Source organism: Mustela lutreola, chromosome 10 (assembly GCF_030435805.1).
Source record: "Mustela lutreola isolate mMusLut2 chromosome 10, mMusLut2.pri, whole genome shotgun sequence".
Taxonomy (NCBI): domain Eukaryota; kingdom Metazoa; phylum Chordata; class Mammalia; order Carnivora; family Mustelidae; genus Mustela; species Mustela lutreola.
The window spans coordinates 40902525-40926094 of record NC_081299.1 but is presented as its reverse complement, the minus strand read 5'-3'; the positions used below and the strand labels follow the sequence as shown (position 1 = coordinate 40926094).

Here is a 23570-nt window from a genome sequence, read left to right as displayed (position 1 = left end):
TTTCATACTTAGTCTTGGTCTCTACATTCTGCTCCATGTTTTAAGTTTTGTTTTGTTTTTTTATTCTGGTACACTCTCACTTAACATAACATTTCTTAGGTTTATCCGAGTTGTATTAAGTACCAGTACTTCATTCCTTTTTTGGCTAAATAATACCTCTTGGTATGGTTATACCACATTCTCTTTATCTGTTTTTCCATCGGTGGACATTGGGGATGTTTCTTCCTTTTGGCTATGATAAATACTCTGCTATAAACATTCATGTACAAGTTTTTGTGTGGCTGTATGCTTTTATTTCTGCTAGATATTTATCAGACCAAATAGTAGCTTTATGTTTAATTGTTTGAGGAACTGGCAGACAATTTTCCAAAGCGGCTGCACCATTTTGCATTTCCACTAGCTGTGAATGAGGAAGAGGACTTTGCATCTTCTCTAGTAATTGTTAACTGACTTTTCAGTTCTGACTATGGCCAGCATTCTAGTGGCTGTGAAGTAGTATCATGTGCTTTTGATATGTATTTCCCTGATGACAAATGTTTTCTAGCATCTTTTCATGTGCTTATTTTAGCCATTTGTATCTCTTCTTCAGAATAATGTTCATTCATGTCCTTTCCCATTCTTCAGTTGGGTTATTTGTCTTTTGATTATTGAGTTTTAAGAATTTGTTATATATCTAGATGTATGTCACTTGTGAGATACATGATTTGCAAATGTTTTTTTCCCCTTCTCTGGATTGTCTTTCCACTCTCTTGATGGTGTCCTTTGGTACATAAAACTTTAAATTTTGGTGAAGTCCAGTTTATATATATTTTTTCTCATTTGTTACTACTTGTGCTTTTGGTGTTTTATCAAAGAGTTTTTTGGCAAATACCCTCTCATGAAGATTGATCCCTATGTTTTCTTCTTCTTCTTCTTCTTTTTTTTTTTTTTTTTTTAAGATTTTATTTATTTATTTGGCAGACAGAGATCACAAGTAGGCAGAGGCAGGCAGGAAGAGAGAGAGGGAGGCAGGCTCCCTGCTGAGCAGAGAGCCTGATGCTGGGCTGGATCCCAGGACCCTGGGATCATGACCTGAGCCGAAGGCAGAGGCTTTAACCCACTGAGCCAGCCAGGTGCCCTCCTATGTTTTCTTCTAATAGTTTTATAATTTTAGTTTTTACCTTTAGGTCTTTGATTAATTTTGGGTTAGTTTTCACGTATGGTGTGAGATGATGGTCCAGTTTCATTCTCTTATATAGATCTCTAGTTCTCACAGCATTGTTTGTCAAAAATTGTTCTTTCCACACTGAATCATCTTGTTAAAAATCATTCGACCAGAGGCGCTTGGGTAGCTCAGTCAGTTAAGCATCTAACTGTTGATTTTGGCTTAGGTCATGATCTCAGTGTCCTGTGATCCAAGCTCTAGCCTAGCCCTGGGCTTCACCTGGAGATGATGCTTAAAATTCTCCCTCTCTCTCCTTTTCCCACCCCCTCCTCCTCTGCACCCACGTGTACCTACTGTCTTTCTAAAAAAAAAAAAAATTCATTTGACCATAGATGCATGAGATTATTTCTGGACTCTTAATTCTCTTGTGTTGATCTATATGTTTATCCTTGTATAGTAAAGCACTGTGTTGATTATGGTTGCTTTGTAGTAAGTTTTGAAATTGGAAAGTATTAGTTCTCTAACTTTTTCTTTTCAGAATTGTTTTTCACAACTCTGGGTTCCTTGTAATCCCATGTGAATTTTAGAATTGGCTTGTCATCTATAAAGAAGTCATTTGGAATTCTCATAGAGATTGCATTGAGTCTGTAAATTAGTTTGGGGAATATAGTTATCTTAATGTTAAGACTTCAATCCATGGACATGTGATTTTTTTTCTATTAAGTATATCTTTAATTTTGTTCAATATTGTCTTGTAGTTTTTAGAGTGTAAGTTTTTTACTTTGTTAAATTTATTCTTGAGTATTTTATTCTTTTTTTATTCCTTAATTATTTGAATGGAATTTATTTTTAAATTTCATTTTTATATTGTTCATTCCAAGTGTGTAAAAGTTAATTTTTGTATATTGACCTTGTATCCTACAACGTTACTGAGCTCATTTATTCTATTAGTTTTTTAGTGGATTCCTTAGGAATTTTTATGCACTGTATAAGATCATGTCATCTATGAACAGAGAGGGTTTTACTTCTTCCCTTCCAACCTGGATGCCTTTTAAATACTGTTTTAGTCTAATTTCCCTGGCGAAGACGTCCAAGACAATGTTGAATAGAAGTGTTGAGAGTGGACATTCTTGTTTTGTCCCTGATCTTTGGGGGAAAGTGTGCACATTATATATAGTACCTGGAAGGTGCCTAGTTCAGCAACTGATTGTTCAAGAAACCTAGTATTATTTGAAAGGGGTTTAATTCACATTTTGGTTATATAGCTCAGGGGTTCTTGAGAATGAACCTGTATATCAGCATCACCTGAGAACTTTTTAGAAATGCAAATTCTTAGACCTTCCTCAGTCCTACTTTGAATCAGAATCAGAATCAGAAACTTTGGGGGGTTGGTGGTTTATTTTAACCTTTTGCATGATAAATGTAGTTCATATTTTGAAAAAAACTAGGAATGTTACAAATTAGTAACATGCAGGGTTTTAAGTATATGAAGGATGTAGTATTCACAAAGACTATTTATAGTGGGTATTTTTCCTTTTTTCCTTCCTTCCTTTCTCTCTCTCTCTCTCTGTCTCTATTTCTTTCTTTCTTTCTCATGTAGACCAACCCAGGAGTTTGTCTGTTTTCTGTGCTTTTGGGCAAGGGGTTACGAGTGAGCTCTGGCATTGTACTGCATGGCTTGAAATTCTCATTCTGCCATTTACTAGCTATGTAAATTTGGGCAGGTTGTTTAATCTCCTTGTGTTTCAGATTCTTCGTATGTAAAATGTGAAAAAGAGTGTCCACTTTATAGATTGTGAAGATTAGATGAGATAATACAAGTGAAGTGCTGAGAATAGTGCTTGGCCCATAAGTAAGTCCTTAATAAATAAAAGTATTTGCTTATTACAGTTATTATGGGTTAAGAGGATTGAGTCATGGCCCATTTTTCATTAATTTGTTTACATTTTTCTTGCGGTGCCTGAATTTTTCTTCCTCTTCTTTGCTTTACTCATTTGACAGGTACTATGAACCTCATACTTGTGAAGCACTGGTGTCTGCACTGTGACGTACACTGTAAGCAAGACAGATTGTTGTTGGCCCCATAGGTTAATATTTCTGGTGAGGGAGACCAACAGAAACAAATAGATAATAAATGTGTCTAGTTGTGGTAAGAGCTAGGAAAAACAGTAAGAGTGAGGTAAGAGAAGAGGGTGCTATCAGGAGCTAGTTTGAATAGGGAGGTTAGAAAGGCCCCTCTGAGGAAGTTGTATTCGATCAGAGATCTGAATGAAATAAGTGAGCCATGTGAATATCTTTTTTTTTTTTTTTTTTTAAGATTTTATTTATTTGAGGGGTGCCTGGGTGGCTCAGTTGGTTAAGTGACTGCCTTCTGCTCAGATCATGATCTCGGAGTCCTGGGATCGAGGTCTGTGTCAGGCTCCCAGAGTCTGGGAGACCGTCTGCTTCTCCGTCTGACCTTCTCCTTTCTCGTGCTCTCTCTCACTCTCTCTCAAATAAATAAAGAAAATATTTTTTTTTTTTTAAAGATTTATTTGAGAGAGAGAGGGAGAGAGGGGCAAGAAAGAGCAAGTACTAGTGGTGGGGAAGGCAGACGGGGAGGGAGAAGCAGACTCCTTGCTGATCAGGGAGCCTGGTGTGGGCCTTGATCCCAGGACACTGAGATCATGACCTGAGCCGAAGGCAGCTGCTTAACAGACTGAGCCTCCCAGGCTCCCCGCCATATGAGTATGTATGGACATGTTCCAGGTAGATGACATAGCAAGTGTAGGGGTCTTGAGATATGAGTGCTCTTTACAGTTTTGTGACTGGTTCCTCTAAGATCTAATTTAGGTGTCATTTGTAAACCTGACTTCCTCAGGTTTTTCTCTTTGTTTTAAAATAATTCAGACGTGACTTTTATTGACTTTTCCTCTTCTGTTTCCCTGAGGTATCTCTGATTCCATAACTACTGTGTTTGCTCTCTCTAGTTGCACTTACCACAGTGGATTTTTACTGTCTGTTTTTCCCTCTAGACTTGAGTTTTCAATGTCAGGGACTATGGTTTCTTACTTATTTTAGTATTCCCAGTATCTAGGCATATTGATGTACAACAAACGTCTAAATGCATGAATTTTTGACTTTGTATTTCCCCAGTATGTTTCTCTCTGTACTTTGTTTCTGCCTGATAATAACAATACAAGGACAGTTTATTTGAATATTTTGTGTGGCAATCAGCTTAGTACATTAAATACATTTTTGTATTTAGCCAGTGTGTTACAATTTTTCTTTTTCTCCTTTTTTTCTCCTAAGGGTGAATGACAGGAGGACAAAGAAGTTGTCCTGTTTGTTCATATTTCAGGAGTGCCTAGTATAAATGACTCATAATAGATCAGCAGTTGTGTAAATGGGAAATGACCTATGTTAGTAATGTTAATCATTGAGTTTTCTACTGAATCACATAGACTGTATAGTATAAAGCATATTTGTATAGTAGTCCAATAGATGTTAAATTAGGAGTTTTAAGCAAAATAGATCATTTTGGTTATCTTTAACCTTCCTAGCTGTTTTCCCTAAGCAATACCTTATCTAGTCAACTGTTCGTGTAAGTGCTCCAGCCAGAGTTACTGTATTTTCTCAACTAGAAATGGAAATGAAAGGTCCCATAATTACACAGAACACTTGAAATTGAGACTGAATGAATATTATCTTTGTACCCATGTGCCAAAATTATCCCTTCCTCCAATTCCAGTAGAAATTCTTATTCCGAGTACTTTCCAGATAGAGGTTAAGCAATTATGGTTTCTGGTGTAGGTAATTCTCTGCAGAGGCTGCATGAGTGATCAGTAGACAACCCCCAGAGCCACGCTTGCATTTTAAGAGAGGAGTTTGCTAAGTAGGCCAAATGCCAAGTTGGTGGAATGTGTGTGGCTGATAGTAACACCCTGCTAGTGTTTTACTAAACCAGGGATTGAAAAGTAACAGATCTTCGCACATCATAGTATAGGTAAGTTGACAGTTTCCAGTCAAAGATTTAGTCATTTTGCTGAAAAAGGATGCTTCTTATTTCTTGGGTTGGGGTTTTATTCCCAGGAAAAGACAGTGAAACAGTTGCAAGAGTGGTTCATCGTATGAAAATCAATCAGTGTAATATATACCACATTAATAGAACGAAGGGGAAAAAACCCACATGATCCATCTCAGTTAATACAGGAAAAACATTTGATAAAATTCAGTACCCTTTCATGATGAAAATACTCAATAAATTAACAGTGGAAGGGAACTTCCTCAACATGAGAAAAGCCATGTATAAAACTGCACAGCTAGCATCATCCTAAGTGTTGAAAGACTGAAAGCTTTTTTCTTGAGAAGCAAGATGAACATGCCCTCTTTTACCATTTCTATTCAACATAGTACTGGAAATTCTAGGTAGAGCAATTAGGCAAAAAAAAAAAAAAAAAAAAAAAAAGACATCCAAATTGGAAAAAATAAAATCATCTCTGTCGATGGCATTCTTTTTATAGTGCAGTATTGTAAACTGTAAGCATAATGTTGTACAGTAGATCTCTGGAACCTTTTCATGTTATATTAGTGAAACTCTATTCACATTGAACAGCTACTTCTCATTTTCCTCTTCCCCCAGTCCCTGACAACTTCCATTCTACTTCTTACTTCTGTGAGCTTCACTACTTTAAATACCTTATATAAATGGAGTCATGCACTATTTGTCCTTCTGTGACTGACTTAATTTCCCTTAGAATGTCTTCATGTTTCATTCATGTTATAGTACATACAGGATTTCCTTCTTTTTTATGACTGAAAAATACTGTTATATAAATGTACTACATTTTTCTTTATTTATTAAGGTTTTATTTTAATTTCAGTTTTATTAATGTACAGTGTCATATTAGTTTCGGGTGTACAATATAGTTATTCAACAATTCTGTACTTTCTCAGTGCTCATAATAATTGTACTCTTAATCCTTTTCACTTATTTTACCCATTCCCCCATCCATCTCTCCTCTGGTGACCACGAGTTTGTTTTCTATAGTTAAGAGTGTTTCTTGGTTTGTCTGCCTGTCTCTCTCTCTTTTGTTTTTGTAATTTCCTGGTTTGTTTTGTTCCTTAAGTTCCACATATGAATGAAATCCTATGTGTACCACATTTTCTTTATCCGTTTGTTGATACACAGTTACTTTCTCTCTCCTTCTTGGCCATTGTGAATAATGTTGTAGTGTGAACTTGGGAGTGCATATCTCTTTGAGAACCTATTAAAGTTCTTTTGGATAAACACTAAGAAGTGGATTGATGGGTCATATTGTTGTTCTATTTTTAATTTTGGGGGGATCCTTGATACTGTTTGACATGATTTTTTATATGTAGAAAACCCTAAAGATTCCATAAAAACAATGGTAGAGCTAATTAACAAATTTGGCAAATTGCAGAATACAGAATCAACACACACAAAAAAGGTTGCATTTTTATGCAGTCTTTACTAGCAATGAACAATTTGCAAAGGAAATTAAAATCTTTTTTAAAAAAGTGCAATTTTGAGGGTGCCTGGGTGGCTCAGTTGGTTGAGAGGCCAGTTCTTGATTTCATCTCAGGTCGTGATCTCCTGGGTCCTGAGGTTGAGCCCTGAGTCAGGCTCTGAGCTCAGCAGAGAGGCTGCTTGAGATTCTTTCCCTCTCCTTCTGCCCCTTCCCCGCTGGCGTGTGCACTCATGTGTGTGCTCTATCTCTCTCATATAAATCTTCAAGAAAAAAAAAAAAGCAATTTCATTTGTAGTAGCATCAAAAAGAGTCCATACTTTGAAATAAATTTAACCAAGGGGGCAGAACACTTGTACTATGAAAACTAGGAAACATTGCTTTGACTTAATGTTTGATTTTGATAGTAGAGAAATAAAAGCTGATAAATGATTATAATTTGGGGTTAATAATAAAAAAGTTCTTATTAAATTATCTTTTTTAAAAAAAGATTATTTATTTATTTGACAGAGAGAGGGACCACAAGTAGGCGGAGAGGCAGACAGAGAGAGAGGGGGAAGCAGGCTCCCCGCTGAGTGGAGAGCCCAGTGTAGGGCTAGATCCCAGGACCCTGAGATCATGACCCGAGCTGAAGGCAGAGGCTTATCTCACTGACCCACCCAAGGCGCCCCTGAATTACCTCTTTATTTTCATATAAAGTTGTGTTAAATAAGTGGCCCTTACAACTAAAGGTGTCTTAGAATTGGAACATGTGATAATAACTCTCTGAGTGTTAGGGAGGTTAAATGATACAGTGCATATGAAAGATGCTAGTAAGATAATGATGAAAATAACAACATTGATGATAAAGACTGGTAAGATAATGGTGAAAGTAAAAGCATTGATAGTAGAGGCAAACAAATGATTAAGAGCAAGAAGTCTTGGGCGCCTGAGTGGCTCAGTGGGTTAAGCCGCTGCCTTCGGCTCAGGTCATGATCTCAGGGTCCTGGGATCGAGTCCCGCATCGGGCTCTCTGCTTAGCAGGGAGCCTGCTTCCCTCTCTCTCTCTGCCTGCCTCTCAGTCTACTTGTGATCTCTCTCTGTAAAATGAATAAATAAAATCTTTAAAAAAAAAAAAAAAAAAAAAAAGAGCAAGAAGTCTTATAATCCGATTTTGTGGATTTGAATACTGGTTCCAGTACTTAAATGGGTATATGATTCTGAGTCACTCAGTTTATTTATGTGTCATTTTCCTCATCTGTAATGGATTTGATAGAAGATACTTCATCAGGTTAAATAGGCTTAATGTGTAAAGTGCTTAAGACTAGTACTTAGTGTATAGAAAATACTCAATAAGAATTTAATATATGTTACTTATTAAGCTGTAATATCCTCTGTATGTGTAGGTTTGATTTTAAAATGTCATGTATTTAAATTTTTACTTTATGATTTAACCTTTTAGTTTTTATTTATGTATTTATCTTTTTAAGTAGGCTCCATGCCCAACGTGGAGCTTGAATTCCTGGCCCTGAAATCAAGGGTCTCAGTCTCTTCTTACTGAGCCAACCAATGAGAAGTAGTCAATTATACTTCTTTTTTAAAAAGCAACATTTTGGACTTCTGGTCTCCAGATTGTCAGTATATTTCTGTTATTCTAAGCCCTTTGGTTTGTGGTATGTTTTTATGGCAGCTCTAGCAAACCAATGTAGTGATCATGAATTTATAGTAATACTAGTCTGTCCTATTGAGTAAATTTCTCAGTTGCAGCCTCAAAGAAAAGAGGGTAGTTGGGTTCATCCAGGTTTGGGATTTTGCTCTGTTGGTGTAACCAAAAGACAAGAGGAGTAAGAGAATTCAGGTTATTGGCAAGAATATTATGGAAATGGCGCATCATTGTATCTAAACTGAATGAGAAGGAAAGTATAGTAAAAGAGGTTCTGGTGGTTCAAAGTCAAAATGAGAGGGTCCATGGATAAGAGATCTTATAGAGGCAAAGGATACCTTGAAAGAAGACATTATGTTTGTAGAACAAGATGCTCGAAGTATGAATTAGGAGGAAGAGTGGTTGCAGGTAAAGGTAGAAGAGCCATGAAGGATGTTACTGTGGGAATAAGAGAGGGACTTGGCCATACCATATGTATAACTCCCATGTTTTGCAGTGACCACTGGAGTTAAGAGGTCTAAGAAGTAAGAAGCTAGGTTGTTGGAGGGGTTGTTTAAGTCTGTGGTGAAGTAACCCATTGATGATGATGAGATTCAGAGTAGAGAGGAAGACAGTGAGTCAGTTGCCAATGCCTTAGATGAGATAGAGAAGCCAACTTAAAAAATACCAATGTTGGTGGCGCCTGGGTGGCTCAGTGGATTGAGCCGCTGCCTTCGGCTCAGGTCATGATCTCAGGATCCTGGGATCGAGTCCCATATCAGGCTCTCTGCTCAGCAGGGAGCCTGCTTCCTCCTCTCTCTCTCTGCCTGCCGCTCTGCCTACTTGTGATCTCTCTCTCTGTCAAATAAATAAATAAAAAAAATCTTAAAAAAAAAAAAAATGAGAGGGTCCATGGATAAGAGATCTTATAGAGGCAAAGGATACCTTGAAAGAAGACATTATGTTTGTAGAACAAGATGCTCGAAGTATGAATTAGGAGGAAGAGTGGTTGCAGGTAAAGGTAGAAGAGCCATGAAGGATGTTACTGTGGGAATAAGAGAGGGACTTGGCCATACCATATGTATAACTCCCATGTTTTGCAGTGACCACTGGAGTTAAGAGGTCTAAGAAGTAAGAAGCTAGGTTGTTGGAGGGGTTGTTTAAGTCTGTGGTGAAGTAACCCATTGATGATGATGAGATTCAGAGTAGAGAGGAAGACAGTGAGTCAGTTGCCAATGCCTTAGATGAGATAGAGAAGCCAACTTAAAAAATACCAATGTTGGTGGCGCCTGGGTGGCTCAGTGGGTAAGCCGCTGCCTTCGGCTCAGGTCATCTCAGGTGATCTCAGAGTCCTGGGATCGAGCCCCGCATCAGGCTCTCTGCTCAGCAGGGAGCCTGCTTCCTCCTCTCTCTCTGCCTGCCTCTCTGCCTGCTTGTGATCTCTCTCTGTCAAATAAATAAATAAAATCTTTAAAAAAAAAATACCAATGTTAAGGAAGACAAGAGTGTAGTTTTGTTGAAAGATAAGAGCCTCAAGAGAGTAGAGATTGATTGATTGATTGATTGATTTAAAGTAGGCTCCATGCCTAGCATGGAGCCCAACATGAGGTTTGAACTCATAATCCTGAGGTCAGACCTGAGCTGAGATCATGAGTCAGACACTTAACCAACTGAACCACCCAGGTGCCCTCCTCTCTTTTTAAATTCAAATTAGTTGACATATAGTATACTGTTGATTTCAGGAGTAGAATTTAGTGGTTCATCACTTAGATATAATACCCAGTATTCATCTTAACAAGTGCCCTCCTTAATGCCCATCACCCATTGTTTTGCTTTTTAAAACAAAAAGTTGAGTAGTATAATGTGAACAGGCTGCAGAGGTAATCAAAGAGGATTTTATACCTATTTCTGGACCCTGAAATAGGTTGGATGTTAAAACTGTACTATTTGAGAGTGTCACAAGGGAAGTGAGAGATTGAGTTTCATTTAAAGAGGGGAGTTGAAGGTAACATGCTGAGAACAGACGTTCTGACTTTGTTTTAAGGAGAGGACCAGTGTTATTTCATGTTGAAAGGTGGAGGGAATGTTCTCAGAAGAGGTTGAGAAAAAATGACTCTGCTTATCTTTTTCTTTTCTCTCTGTACTTGACAATAAACTCCTAGAGAGCAGGGACTATGTATTGCTGTGCCTAGTTCAGTCTTTGGGAAGTAGTAGGTTGTCAATAAATGTTGAATGAAAGAATTTATACTCCCAGCAATATTTGAGAATTTAGTGTAAGAAGGAATTTCATTAATAATTATTTAGTAATTATAATATATTATTAATAATTATAATAATTAATTTCATTAATTTATTCATTCAGCTAACATTTATTGAGGGTTTACATATGTAGATACTATGCTAAGTATTGGGGATATGATGGTGAAAAGATAGGTGGGCTTCTGCTCTCATGGAGCTCATCTAATAGTGAGGGCCACAAAAAACCGCACAGACAAAATGAAAAGAAATTGTATTAAGGTCTCTTAAGGAAACAAGGCTGAGGTAGAAAATAAGAGAAGAGGACCTACTTTATAATAATCCAAAAAAAGTCTTGGGTAGGTAACACTTAAACTAAGTCCTAAAGAAAATGGAGATACCAACTGTGTTTTTCAAGAAGAGAGAATGACACCTGCAAAGGCTGTGAGTTGGGACAGAATTTGCTCTTTTACTGAAAATCAGAGTGAAGTTAGTGGCCTTAAGTGATGCTGGAGAGGTAAGCAGAGGCTGGGTCATGCAGATATTCCAAGCCATGGCAGGGTTTGGATTTTATTTTTTGTCAAATGAGAAGGTATTGAAGGTCTTAAACAGGTGAATATTATTGTCCTGATTTATATTTTTATATGACCACTCTACAGTCCATATGGGGAAGCAAGAATAGGCCTGAGAGGGTAGGTAAAACTTTATTAGTAAAGACAAGATATGGACTGAGATTTGGAGAGAGGTGGATAAGTTCAGTGTATGTTTTGGAATTAGAGTTGATAGGACTTGCTGATGGATTGAAAACAGAGAGAGGTAGGCAGACTCTGGTATATGGCTTGTGAACCTTAGGTAGTTGTTGGTAAGGGAGGAGTGGGTTTTTAGAGGAAAAAATATGTCTGTCAGATATTTGGGAAATATCCAAGTGGAGATACAGATGGTTAAAAGTTTGGATATCAGTTTGATAGTCCATCAGCATAAGTGTGATATTGAATAATGAGAATTGATGTGATCATCTGGGTTATTTCGGAAAAAGGATCTGAGAGGTGAGGTTTGTTAATGTCCTCTGTAAAAGGTAAAGTGCTATACAATGCAGGAGATAGTTATTTTGTTTCATTTCTTCCTTATTTGTATTTTTATAAATTCGTGTATTATTCATGCTTAAAGATAATGGTTTTCCCAGTGATTTTTCTTTATCTTGGGCGGTCTAGACTGGCATGTATAGGGCTTACTATCTTTGATGAGAGACCAAAGCTACTCTTTGTATTCATTCTTTGTCACACCGCGGAGTTTGATTTTTGATCAGGTTGAACTGGATTTAACAAAAGCTGGTTCATTATTGGTGTGAGTTCTTGATATGGTCTGTTTATGCCCACTGTTTTTCAGTAGAATACAACTATGTCATCTTTTGAAATCCTTTTGTCTGTTAAAGTACTTTTACCTTTCATTTCTGATCATCTCCAAAGCAAATATATTATTAGATCTAGATTTTGAAAATTTCTTTTACAATACTGTTCTTGGAGTATTCTTGGGTTTTGGCTTGCTATGTTACCAATTTATAATGCTATGTTATGGGACAAACATGAGCTATTAGCACGTTTGCAGAATGGAACATTGCAACTTTAAATAAAATATAAGCTGTTTTGGGGGCAGGAGCCGTATATGATTTTTGTAAACCCAGATACCTAAACCTGTTGCTCTGTTCCTAGAAGACCTCTAGTATATATTTATTATTAAATGAGTTTTGACTCCTAGAGCTGAGGGTTAATACTTGCATTCTTTAAGTGAACTGCCCAGCTGGCTGCTTAGTTTACTTGAGCTCCTTGTCAGCTTTAAAGGTGAGGACTACTCACATGACTAGCTTTTCTGCATCCTCTACTCATCCTCAGGGTTGTTTTCCTTTCTAAAGTTTTTTTATTATTGACATTCTTTTGACTCTTCAGCTGTCTTTAGGTTGCCAAGATGTTCTCTGTCAGTTTGGATTGCTCCTTTTTTTTTTTTTTTTCCATTCTTCCCTTTACTATTCGTTTTTATCCTTTTTTCCTTTGTATTGTGAAATACACAAGTCTGTTTTTTTTATATCTAATAAATTTAATAACTCCACAATATTATCTGATACCTAGTTCACGTTTCATATTCCTTAATTGTTCCCAAAATGTTTTCTCACATTTGAATTGTTCAAATCAGGATCCAGCTCTTTCCCTTTTCACACTAGCTAGGTCAAACCACATGTTCTTCAACAAGTCTGTTTTAAACATCACAAGACTGTAGAGGTTTTGCAAGCCAGTCACATTGAATAAATGTATGTGTATAAATGCATAGGCTTTTCTGGTTGTATTCATTTATTACTTTGGTCTTTGGAACTGCTGTTCCTTTATTACAGGAGGTGGTGGTTGTGGTTGTGATGGAGTAGTTGAAAGTGTGTCAGGGGTAATTCCCCTTCTGGTTCCTCGGTTCTCTTTAAAATGGAGTATTAAAAGGCTGTATTCTAAGTAGCTGAATTTTTGTGTGTTAATATGTCAAAAATACTTGTATGGCAATACCTGGAAAATTATGTGCATTATGACACTTATTTTTTTGTAACACTCTTATTTTTTTAATGGCTGCTAGTACTGAATTATTACTCATTTTCTTAAAATTTTAGGAGAGCAAAACAAGGTTTTGGGTGGTTTATTTGGAAAAATAAAATCTATTCCATTGTCTCCTTGTCATTACCTAGACTTCTATACCTGCTTGCCTTTATACACAGTGTTCTTCCTGTCTGAATTTCTACCTCTCTACTTCGTAATGGTCTTCAACACCCCCTTTTCATGGGAAGTTGCAAAAAGTACCATAGAGAGGTGGCATATACTCTTTACCCAGTTGTCCCTAATTGTAATACCTCATGTAACTATAGTATAATAGCAAAACTGGGAAACAACATTAGCAGAATTCACAGACCTTATTCAATGTCATCAGTTTTATAGATATTTGTGTGTGTGTGTGTAGTTCTATACATAAGTGATTTTATCAGGATTCATAAAAACAGTTAAGATAAAATTCCATCACAGGGATTTTTCATGTTACTCCTTTGTATACATACCAACTCACCTCTTTGTTTTGTTAATTTATATACCGGTTATTTTTTAATCATATGTTATTCACTGGTTATTCTTTATTATATGACCTTGTGATTAACAGAAAAAAGATAAGCGTCATGTTTTAGAGGTTATTTCTTTATTTTTACCTTTCCCCCCCACATTGTACTATAACCATTTACAATAAGCCTAACACTAAAGTTTCCGTTCCTTTTGTGCATTATAGAATCGTAGTCTCTCGAAGTCCTATGATACAGCGTCTATCCTCCACAAAACCCCCCAAAAATGAAACTGAAAATTCCATATGAAGCAGTTCTTGACATTTATTTACTAACCTGTGAATTTCCTACCAGGACTTTCTCCCCCAACCCCCCTTTTATTACCTGGTATTCTTTGTTATTAGGTTACCTATATGTTTTGCTAGATTATGTTGGAATAAGAAATAACCTAAATCCCCATCAGTGGCTTACAATAACAAAAGTTTAATTATTGCTCACATTGTAGATTCCCTAGTAATCACCTATGGTTCTACCCTATGATTCTTTTTCATTTTAGAATCCAGGCTGAAAGAGCACCCCCTATATGTGACATACTGTTCTCTTGGTAGAGAGAAAGGAGCAAGAGTTGGGAAACACACAATAGAAAGCAAAGTTGGGAAACACACAGTAGCTCTTAAAACTTCTACTTGGAACTGGAAGTTTCTCCTATTTCACTGGGCAGTATATGTCACATGGCTAAGCCAACAGTAGAGTTGTACTTGCCACAGAGAGGCACTTTTGCCACAGAGAGGCACAAGTCACATGACAACAGGCAGAGATATTAATACTTTGATAAGAGGAGAATAAATGTTGAGAATTATAATGCAGCCTGCCTTAGGATGGTATAGTATGCAGTTCTTTTTTTTTTTTTTTAATATTTTATTTATTTATTTGACAGGCAGAGATCACAAGTAGGCAGAGGCAGAGAGAGAGGGAGAGGGGGAAGCAGGCTCCCTGCCTAGCAGAGAGCCCGATGCGGGGCTTGATCCCAGGACCCTGGGATCATGACCTGAGCTGAAGGCAGAGGCTTAACCTACTGAGCCACCCAGGTGCCCCAGTATGCAGTTCTTTTGTAATAACTTTTTTCTCACTGAAGTTTATTACACTTTAAATGATTTTTTTGTAGTAAAAATAACAGCTCCTTTTTTTTTCTTTGTCACATTAATTAGGATATTGGTTCAAGCCAAAATCACAGTGGCTTGGGGTGCCTGGGTGGCTCAGTGGGTTAAGCCGCTCCCTTCAGCTCAGGTCATGATCTTGGGGTCCTGGGATCAAGTCCCACATCGGGCTCTCTGCTCAGCAGGGAGCCTGCTTCCCTCTCTCTCTCTCTCTCTCTGCCTGCCTCTCTGCCTGCTTGTGATCTCTCTCTGTCAAATAAATAAATAAAATCTTAAAAAAAAAATCACAGTGGCTTAAACAAGAGAGAATTTATCTCCCTTAAGTAACTGTCCAGGTAGGGTTAGTGGTATAGGGCTGATATGGCATCTTCATGATAGCGTCTGGGACATAGGCACTTTTTCACTTGTCATTCTTTTATTCTCAACCATGTTTTCCATCTCTCAGTCTGGACAGCTGCTCCATATTCTGCTACCATATCTGCATTCTGCATTCTGAAAAAACTGGGAGGGCTAGGAGGTAGAAAACATTTTCCTTCCCTGTAGGTGCATGAACCTGGAGTTGGACACATTATTTTCTTTCTTATTCCATTGAGGAGAACTGGGATTGTAAGAGAGGCTGGGAAATGGAGCTTTAGCTAGGTGTCCACATGTCCAGGTAAAGCTTAGGGGTATTATTCTGAAAGAAGAGAAGAAAGGGTATTAGGAAACAAGTAGCCATCTATTTATTTCAATTAATTTAATTCATACAAGACTTATGAGAAATAGATATTATTAGCACTTCAATATAAGGAGACAGGATTTTTATTTTATTTTTTATTTATTAGAGAGAGAGAGAGAGAGAGAGAGCGTGCATCCAGGAACAGGAGGAAAGGCAGAGGGGCAAGCAGATTCCTTGCTGAGTAGTGAATTCCATGTGGCCTGATGCGGGGCTTGATTCCAGGAACCTGAGATATGACCTGAGCTGAAGTCTGGTGCTTAACCAGGAGATAGGCTTTATAAAGAGGTCAATAAGTTGTTCAAGATCATCTAAGAAGCAGTGGAATGGACTTTGAATCTAGGCCCATTTGATACCAAAACTTGAGGTGTTTTTTTTTTTTTTTTACAAAACTGTTTGCTTTCTAATATTTATTATTTATAAACACTTAACATTTTTTCAGAGTAGTAATAAATAGCTACTGACTCTTTAGAAGGAATTCTTACTGCTTATGAATATTTTACTTTGTGGCACTAGTAAGAATTTATTATATTTGCTTTAAATAATGTTAGAATTTTAAAAGGTCAGATTTTTATTTTGACAACTTTAAAAGTTTTCCTTTAGAAATAATTTAGATGCTAAAAATTCGTAGGTGATTTTGAATACTGACTTCAAATTTTGGGATTTTTGTGTTTTTCCTCAAATTGAAAATAGCTTTATTGTTTTATTTTAATTATAAAAAATAGGAAATGCTTGGAGCACCTGGGTGGCTCAGATGGTTAAGCACTTGGCTTCGACTCAGGTCATTATCTCCAGGTCCTGGGATCAAGCCCATTGTGGGGCTCCCTGCTCAGCGGGGTGCCTGCTTCTCCCTTTCCCTTTGCTCTCCCCATGCTTGTGCTCTTTCTCTCAAATGAATAAATAAAATCTTTAAAAAAAAATAGGAAATGATTTTTATAAAAAATTTTCAGAGAATAGAGTAGTATAATGAAGAATGTAAAAGTAATTTATAATCCCATTATTCAGAGATAATCACATTACCATTTTAGCTATGCCTTTCAAATTTTTTTCTCTCTGCATTCATTGTTAGTGTTATGTATCTGTTATTTCTTTTTGATCTAAAATGATCATATTTCAGGAAAAAATATTTTTACTGAGACAAGCTGAAAACAGTTTTTTTTTTCCTTGAGTGAATTGGCAATTTGGATGGCTTTTTCCATTCTAACTTAGCTGTATCCTATTAGTATACTAATCAGCACAGGATGTACTTTAGAACACTAAGCTAATGCCTTCTCAAATGTGTTTATGTAGTAACCAATGAGTCTGTATTGTGATGATTAATAAAGTACAGTTTGGAGCTCAGAATTTCTTTCCTGTGTATGAGATTTCCCCCCTCTTCCTCCCTTCCCACCGGGTCCTAAAAATTCAGCTGAATTATCTTTAAAAATTACCTCTTCATTATTGATGGTATTTGCTTCCTCTAGCAAAGTATCTTCACTCTTCTCTGAAAGTAGGATGGGTATGTAAATTTTCACTCAACCCGGACATTTTTGAGAATGAAAGGGACACTTAGAAATATTTAAAATTCTGGAGGTTTTTTTTTTTTTTAATAATTTTTTATTTTTTATAAACATATATTTTTATCCCCAGGAGTACAGGTCTGTGAATCACCAAATTTACACACTTCACAGCACTCACCAAAGCACATACCCTCCCCAATGTCCATAACCCCACCCCTTTCTCCCAACCCTGGAGGTTTTTTGAAGTCCATTTTTCTGGGCATCAAAATGATTACATTGGTAGATCAGTATAGTAGTTCTAGTCAAACACAATTTTCAAAAATGAAATTTAGTAAAAAATTTTTACTATATTATAATAAAATTAAGTCTTTTTTTAAAGAATTTTATTTATTTAACAGAGAAAGAGAGTGCATGCATAAGCAAGGGGAGCAGCAGGCTGAGGGAGAGGGAGAAGCAGGCTCCTTGCTGAGCAGGGAGCCTGATGTGGGGCTCAATTCCAGGACCCTGGGATCATGACCTGAGCTGAAGGCAGTTGCTTAACCAACTGAGCCACCCAGATCCCCAAAGTTAAATCTTTATATTGATTATCACAATATTAAAAAATGCATCCAGAATAATTATTTTTGGAATCGCATTTTCTAGCAGTTTCTTAGCCACACCTGTCTCTGATATGGTATCACTGATACTTTACTGAACAATGTAATTATTTTTCAGTATAGTTTAACTAGTTTAAATTTTTTCATGAAATTGTTGTTTTCAGAGTTACATATTAGGGTTTGTAGTTGTTAACCTTTAGAGTTTATTTTCTGTAACCAGTAATATTTTTAATTGCTAATAAACTCTGTTGTGATGTATCTGGTTATCTCAGGAAAAAATTTGATATGTGGAGAATAGTCTTAATTCTTATTTTTTTGTTACTGAAAATTATAAATTTGTCAGCCCCAGTATTTTTACAGGGTTTTTTATTTTTGTCTCTATTAAGCTATTCTTTTTGACAAATATTTTTATATAGACAAATCTTATCATGAAAGTTGTCCCTAATTATGATTATTTTACATGTTCCACTAAATTCAGATGCTGCAAATTGTAGGCTTTCTGTAATTTCATTTCACTGCAGTACCAGTGTCAAATACCTTTTCCACTACCTCACAAGGTTATAAGGAGTTAGCTGTCTAAAGTTGCTTGTGTCTGAGGATACTTTTCAGTGAGTCTCTGCATGCTCTTGTTGAAAAGAAGGTGTGATACTATATCTGTGAAGAAACAGGAAAAGCAAGATGGAATTATTACTAGTTCTCTTTCAGATTTCATCCCTGTTCAAGTGGATAGCACTTACACTACTAGTTGATACTTTGGCCAGAAGTTAGATATATACAGTAGAGGTATACTAAATCCATTGTGGTTTATTTTAATATAGTGACTAATAATAATAGTTCATTTAAGGAAATACAAAATCTGAGACAAATGGTAAGCTGAATGGTATGCTGGGACAACAGATTATGAAGTAAGACTCTCCTGAGCAAACCCAGGCATGTGGAAAGCAGCATTGTAAAAGAGTGTGGAACTTGGAGTGGGATAAACCTGCGTTTAACTCTGGGCTTTGACATTTAACAGCTTGGGTAAGTAACCTCTGTGAGTTTAGGTGTATGAGGGTTTTCCAGAGAAACAGGACCAACAGGATAGACACATATTCAAATATGCTGATTGACTGATTTTAAGAAATTGGCTTATGTGATTGTGGGTGATGGCAAATCCTAAATCTGTAGGGTAGGCCAGCAGGCTAGACTGGGGACCCAGGGAAGAGTTGATGTTGCTTCTGAATCTAAAGGCTTTCTGGGGGCAAAATTCCTTCTTCCTCAGGGTACTTCAGGCTTTTCTCTTAAGCCCTTCAACTGATTGGATGAGGCCCACCCACATTATTTTACTCATTCTACTGTTAAAAATATTAATGACATTTAAAAATTACCTTTAGAGTAACATCTAGATGGGTGTTTGACCAACAACTGGGTTAGCTTAGCCAAAATGACACATAAAATTAACCTTCACATTAGGTTTCCTTATTTGCAAATTGGAATGATACTATGTGGCTCACAAGGATACTATGGTTTATGCTAGGTTTCTTTATTTGCAAATTGGAATGATACTATGTGGCTCTCAAGTATTAGTAGCATAAGGTGTTCTCAAAGTTGGTATTCAATTAATGTTGATTTTTTTAAAAAAAATTTATTTATTTAGGGGTGCATAGGTGGCTCAGTTGGTTAAGCAGTTGTCTTCAGCCCAGGTCATGATCCCAGGGTCCTGGGATCGAGACCTTCTTCTTGCTCAGCAGGAGCCTGCTTCTCCCTCTGCCTGCCATTCCTCCTGCTTGTTCTCTCTCTCTCTGTCAAATAAATAAAATCTTTTTAAAAAAGATTATTTATTTGAGAGAGAAAGAGAGAGGATGAATTGGGGGTTGGGGGAGAAGAGGGCACAAGGAGGGGGCAAAGCAGACCTGCCACTGAACAGGGAGCCCAGTTCAGGGCTCAGTGATGGGACCCTGAGATCATGACCTGGGCCACAAGTGGATGCTTAATGCACTGAGCCATCCAGGTGTCCTGAATGTTGATTCTTGAATCCAGTTTTATACCCATTAAGGCTGTGGGCCCCACCTTGATGTTTGAATGTTTTTTCCTGTTTATCTTTGTATTTCAATCTAAGCCTCTTTTGCCCGCTCATCTAGTTAATGAGTCCTGTCAGATCTATCTTACAAATATTTATTCAGATCATACCCTTCTTTTCTGCCATTGCTGGTGTTCAGGTCCCCTCTACTGGGTCCATTAAAATTATTTCCTAAGTAGCCTTCTACTTCCATCTTATTTTCCTTGTTCACAAGTAATCACCTAGACCTAATACTATATTAATAAGTTTTGAATCTGTCCCCTTTGTCCATTCTCATTTTCTTTACTTTTTCCAAGGTATGTGAATCCCTTCTTATGTTGTCTTCTATGAAACTTCAAAATCTTATCTCCAATTCCTGTCACCATTCAGAATGACTTACTGCTCTTCAAATGTAACTGAGATTTCTGTTGATTGCAAGCTTTGTGCATACTCTTACTCCATATAGAATCACCCTCTCCCCTTCCCCGCCGTATTTCAAATTCCTGCACTGGTGTCACTTCTGGAGCCTTCTTGGACTCCCTTCCTGGTTCCAGAACACTCTTAAATATTTGTGGTCTGGTGAACCTGAGCCTTCAGACATTGAAACTCCTAAGCTGCCTTTCAGATGAGATAGTAAATCTGTTTATTAGCTGACCAGGGAACTCTGAACCGTGGTATGAATTGAATGGCACTCCTTGCCTACAAGTGTTTAAGGTCTGATCATATAAATACCATCTTTTTGTATATCAGTTTATGTATTCACTAGATTATTTTATTGAAATGTTTTTGAATTGTGTTCATAGGGACCTTGGATACTTGTGTAGAAGATGCATGCTGAAAGCTTTGGACCTTTTTTAACCAAAACATTTCACCCCTCATTTGTTGGTAAAATTTTGGATGAGGAAAAGAAGTTTTGATATCAAAAATAATTTTAAAATTCTTGTTTTGTCTACTTGATTCTTTTTTTTTTTTAAATATTTTATTTATTTGACAGAGAGAAATCACAAGTAGACGGAGAGGCAGGCAGAGAGAGAGAGGGAAGTGGGCTCCCCGCTGAGCAGAGAGCCCGATGCGGGACTCGATCCCAGGACCCTGAGATCATGACCTGAGCCGAGGGCAGTGGCTTAACCCACTGAGCCACCCAGGCACCCCTGTCTACTTGATTCTTAATAATCCATATAACTGCCTTTTTTCACTTTCCCTTCTCCCTCAAAAGAAACTAAGCCAAGTATATTTTATTCTTATTCATCTTTGTTTTTCAAAATCAAGTATATTTTACTCTTACTTATCTTTGTTTTTCCAATTTCTGTTGAAAGAATGTAAATATACCAATACAGATTATTGAATAGCACTTAATTTCTAATTATTTATTTATTTTAGTTATCAAGTGGGAATCCTGTATATGAAAAATACTACAGACAGGTAAGGTTTTTGTATCTTTGTTGTCCTAGATTAACTATAAAAATACTTTCAAATCTTGATGGTGTGTTTGCAGATTACTACCCATCTGAACACATTTGATGTGTCTTGTTTTCAGTTTCTTGTGCTTTAGCCTCCTACTTTCACTGCTTATGTGTGTGTGTGTTTTTTAAAGATTTTATTTATTTATTTGTCAGAGGGAGAGAGGGAGAGAGCATAAGCAGGGAGAATGGCAGGCAGAGGTAGAAGTAGGCTCCCTACTGAGCAAGAAGCCTGATTGGGACTCGATCCCAGGATCTGGGGTTCATGACCTGAGCCGAAGGCAGATGCTTAACCACATGAGCCATCCAGGAGTCCCTGCTTAATTCTTTTTGACAAGCTATCAGAAGAATGAAGGGAAGAGACAATTAAGCCCAAACATTTAATTGTCTTAAATGTCTATCTGTATAATGTATATCATTAGATAAATTATAAAATCCATATAACATTAGATATATTAATCTAGATATAAATATCCAAATTTTATGCCGAATAAGAATGGCTTTTCTGTTGTTTTTAAGACTTATTAAAGTTTAGGGGCGCCTGGGGGCTCAGTTGGTTAATCAGCTGACTCTTGATTTTGACTCAGGTCATGATCTCAGGCTTGTGAGATCGAGCTCTCCCCCCACCCCACCTCGTGGGACTCTGTACTCAAAGTGGAATCTGCTTTTTCTTCTCTTCCCTTCCCCACCTTACACTCCTTTTCTTGCGTGCATCCTCGCTGTCTTAAATAAATAAATAAAATTTATTAAAAAAAAGATGTTTTAAGTTTAATTTTTACAAAGTTAAAACTGTGATTTTCATATAAATATGAAATGAACATGTGTCAAGGATTTTTACTTCAACTAAATACTGGAAGGACAGTAATATGTAAAAATGAGAATATGAGTTGTAGAGATTTATATTTTCCACTAGACAAAGTTCATTTATTGATATGGACAGGAATCATTGCATTGCTGTCAGTTTCTAAAATTTAACTTCTTTTCCTCCTAGTGTAAAAGAGCCTAGTGAATAAAAAGTCAGTGAGGGGGTCATACATCAAATCTGTTGAGGGTGTAGACAGTCTCATTTGAGCATTTCCAAATACTGGATCATTTTTCCTAACAGTCTCCTTATCTGTGATCATGATCACAGAAAAGGCTATAGTTTGACCTGACTATTTACATAATTACAGCAGGTTTATTAATGAACCATTATAAGTCTCCTTGGGTATGACTTGCAAATCTACAGACATACACTCAACTATACAACAGCTTCAGAGCCTGGAGAATTAATTTCTACGTGAAATTTCTAAAGAATTCTTGGATTGTACTTTTTAAAGCCTTTGGTATTTTTTCTCTATCTTGAGACTAGGACCCAAACCTTAGAAATTCTTCCTCCCATTTTTCGTCTGCAGTACATACGAATTTGAATGAATTTATCTCATCTTGAGGATTCCCATATCTGCTAAGGTTCCTAGCCTGCTAAGTAACCTTGCTTTACTGTCACTGAGACTGGGACCCTATAGACCAGGTTGCAGGCCAGTTTTCTTGAGAGGGTTTTCTAGACATTGTCTCTGCATAAGTCAGTCCTTTTTCCTTAATAGCAGCTTTTTCTTTCTGAATAAAAGATAACTATTCTCAAATAGGCTTTATTTTGTGCAGTTTATTTACTCAACTGTATCCTGATAAAAAGGAGAAAAAATTATTTAACCTGTTAATAACTATATTGCTATAAAAATAAGGACATTCCACTGAAAGATTTGTTTTTGAGGTCTGAAGTCAGTGAAAATCAGATCCCATCGAAAGCTATTTCATTCACTTTACAAAAGCAGAACCTACTAATTTGAGGGCCAAAGATAACATAAGGAGATTTAAAGGGCTTTTCTACATATCCATTAGAAAACAGAATATTAAAAATAATACCAATAGAATTCCAAGTTAGTAACCATAATTAAATATTCCTCAACAGTGTGTATTCAGTCCTGTGTAATTAATTCTTCTTCCCCTGAATCTTGGGTCAAGAGTCTGCTTTCATGAAATAAAACTACTTCTAGACTCCATAGTTCTGGATATTCTGACTTAGTTCACCAGTCTGAGAGTTGTCTAAAGTGATGTCAGCTCAGAAGCCTTTTTCCAAAAGTCTGTGTTTTGAAGTGTTAATAATTCAGGTTATGTGGAATAGTTCTTTCCACAAGGGTCTGAAACTGTCTTTTTTTGTCTTTGATGAAGACACAGATTCTAACCTGTAGCTTACAGCAGAGCCTTTGGGCAAGTGTCAGAGTACAACAGAAATTCCTGTACATGACAAAGACTAAGTGGCTATTTAAATTTATTATAGTAACCAAAAGAATGGAAGATAGTAAAATTGGAATATGATACATAAATATTTCATAAGAGTTTGATCATTGTTTCCCTTGATGGTCATTCTGTTTAGGTCATGTTAGGGATAGATGTCCCCCATCCTAACCCCCCAGTCAGGGGGTAGACAAAGAAGAAGGAGTTCTGGAGATTTTTTTTTTTAAAGATGTTATTTATTTATTTGACAGAGATCACAAATAGGCAGAGGGGCGGTGGCGGGGGGA

The 23570-nt window shown here is 36.8% G+C and overlaps 1 protein-coding gene across 4 annotated transcripts in view; it reads left to right on the top strand.

The window, feature by feature from the left end:
• The window catches only part of EPS15 (epidermal growth factor receptor pathway substrate 15), a 144486-nt gene that overhangs the window by 11195 nt on the left and 109721 nt on the right, over window positions 1-23570 (top strand). For 3 of the 4 annotated variants that reach the window (XM_059138093.1, XM_059138091.1, XM_059138094.1), the window contains exon 2: window positions 20930-20971. The exons of the other annotated variant lie outside the window; for it this stretch is intronic. In XM_059138093.1, coding sequence (XP_058994076.1) covers window positions 20930-20971 — 42 coding nt within the window. The remainder of the gene's footprint in view (window positions 1-20929; window positions 20972-23570) is intronic. 4 annotated transcript variants of the gene reach the window in all.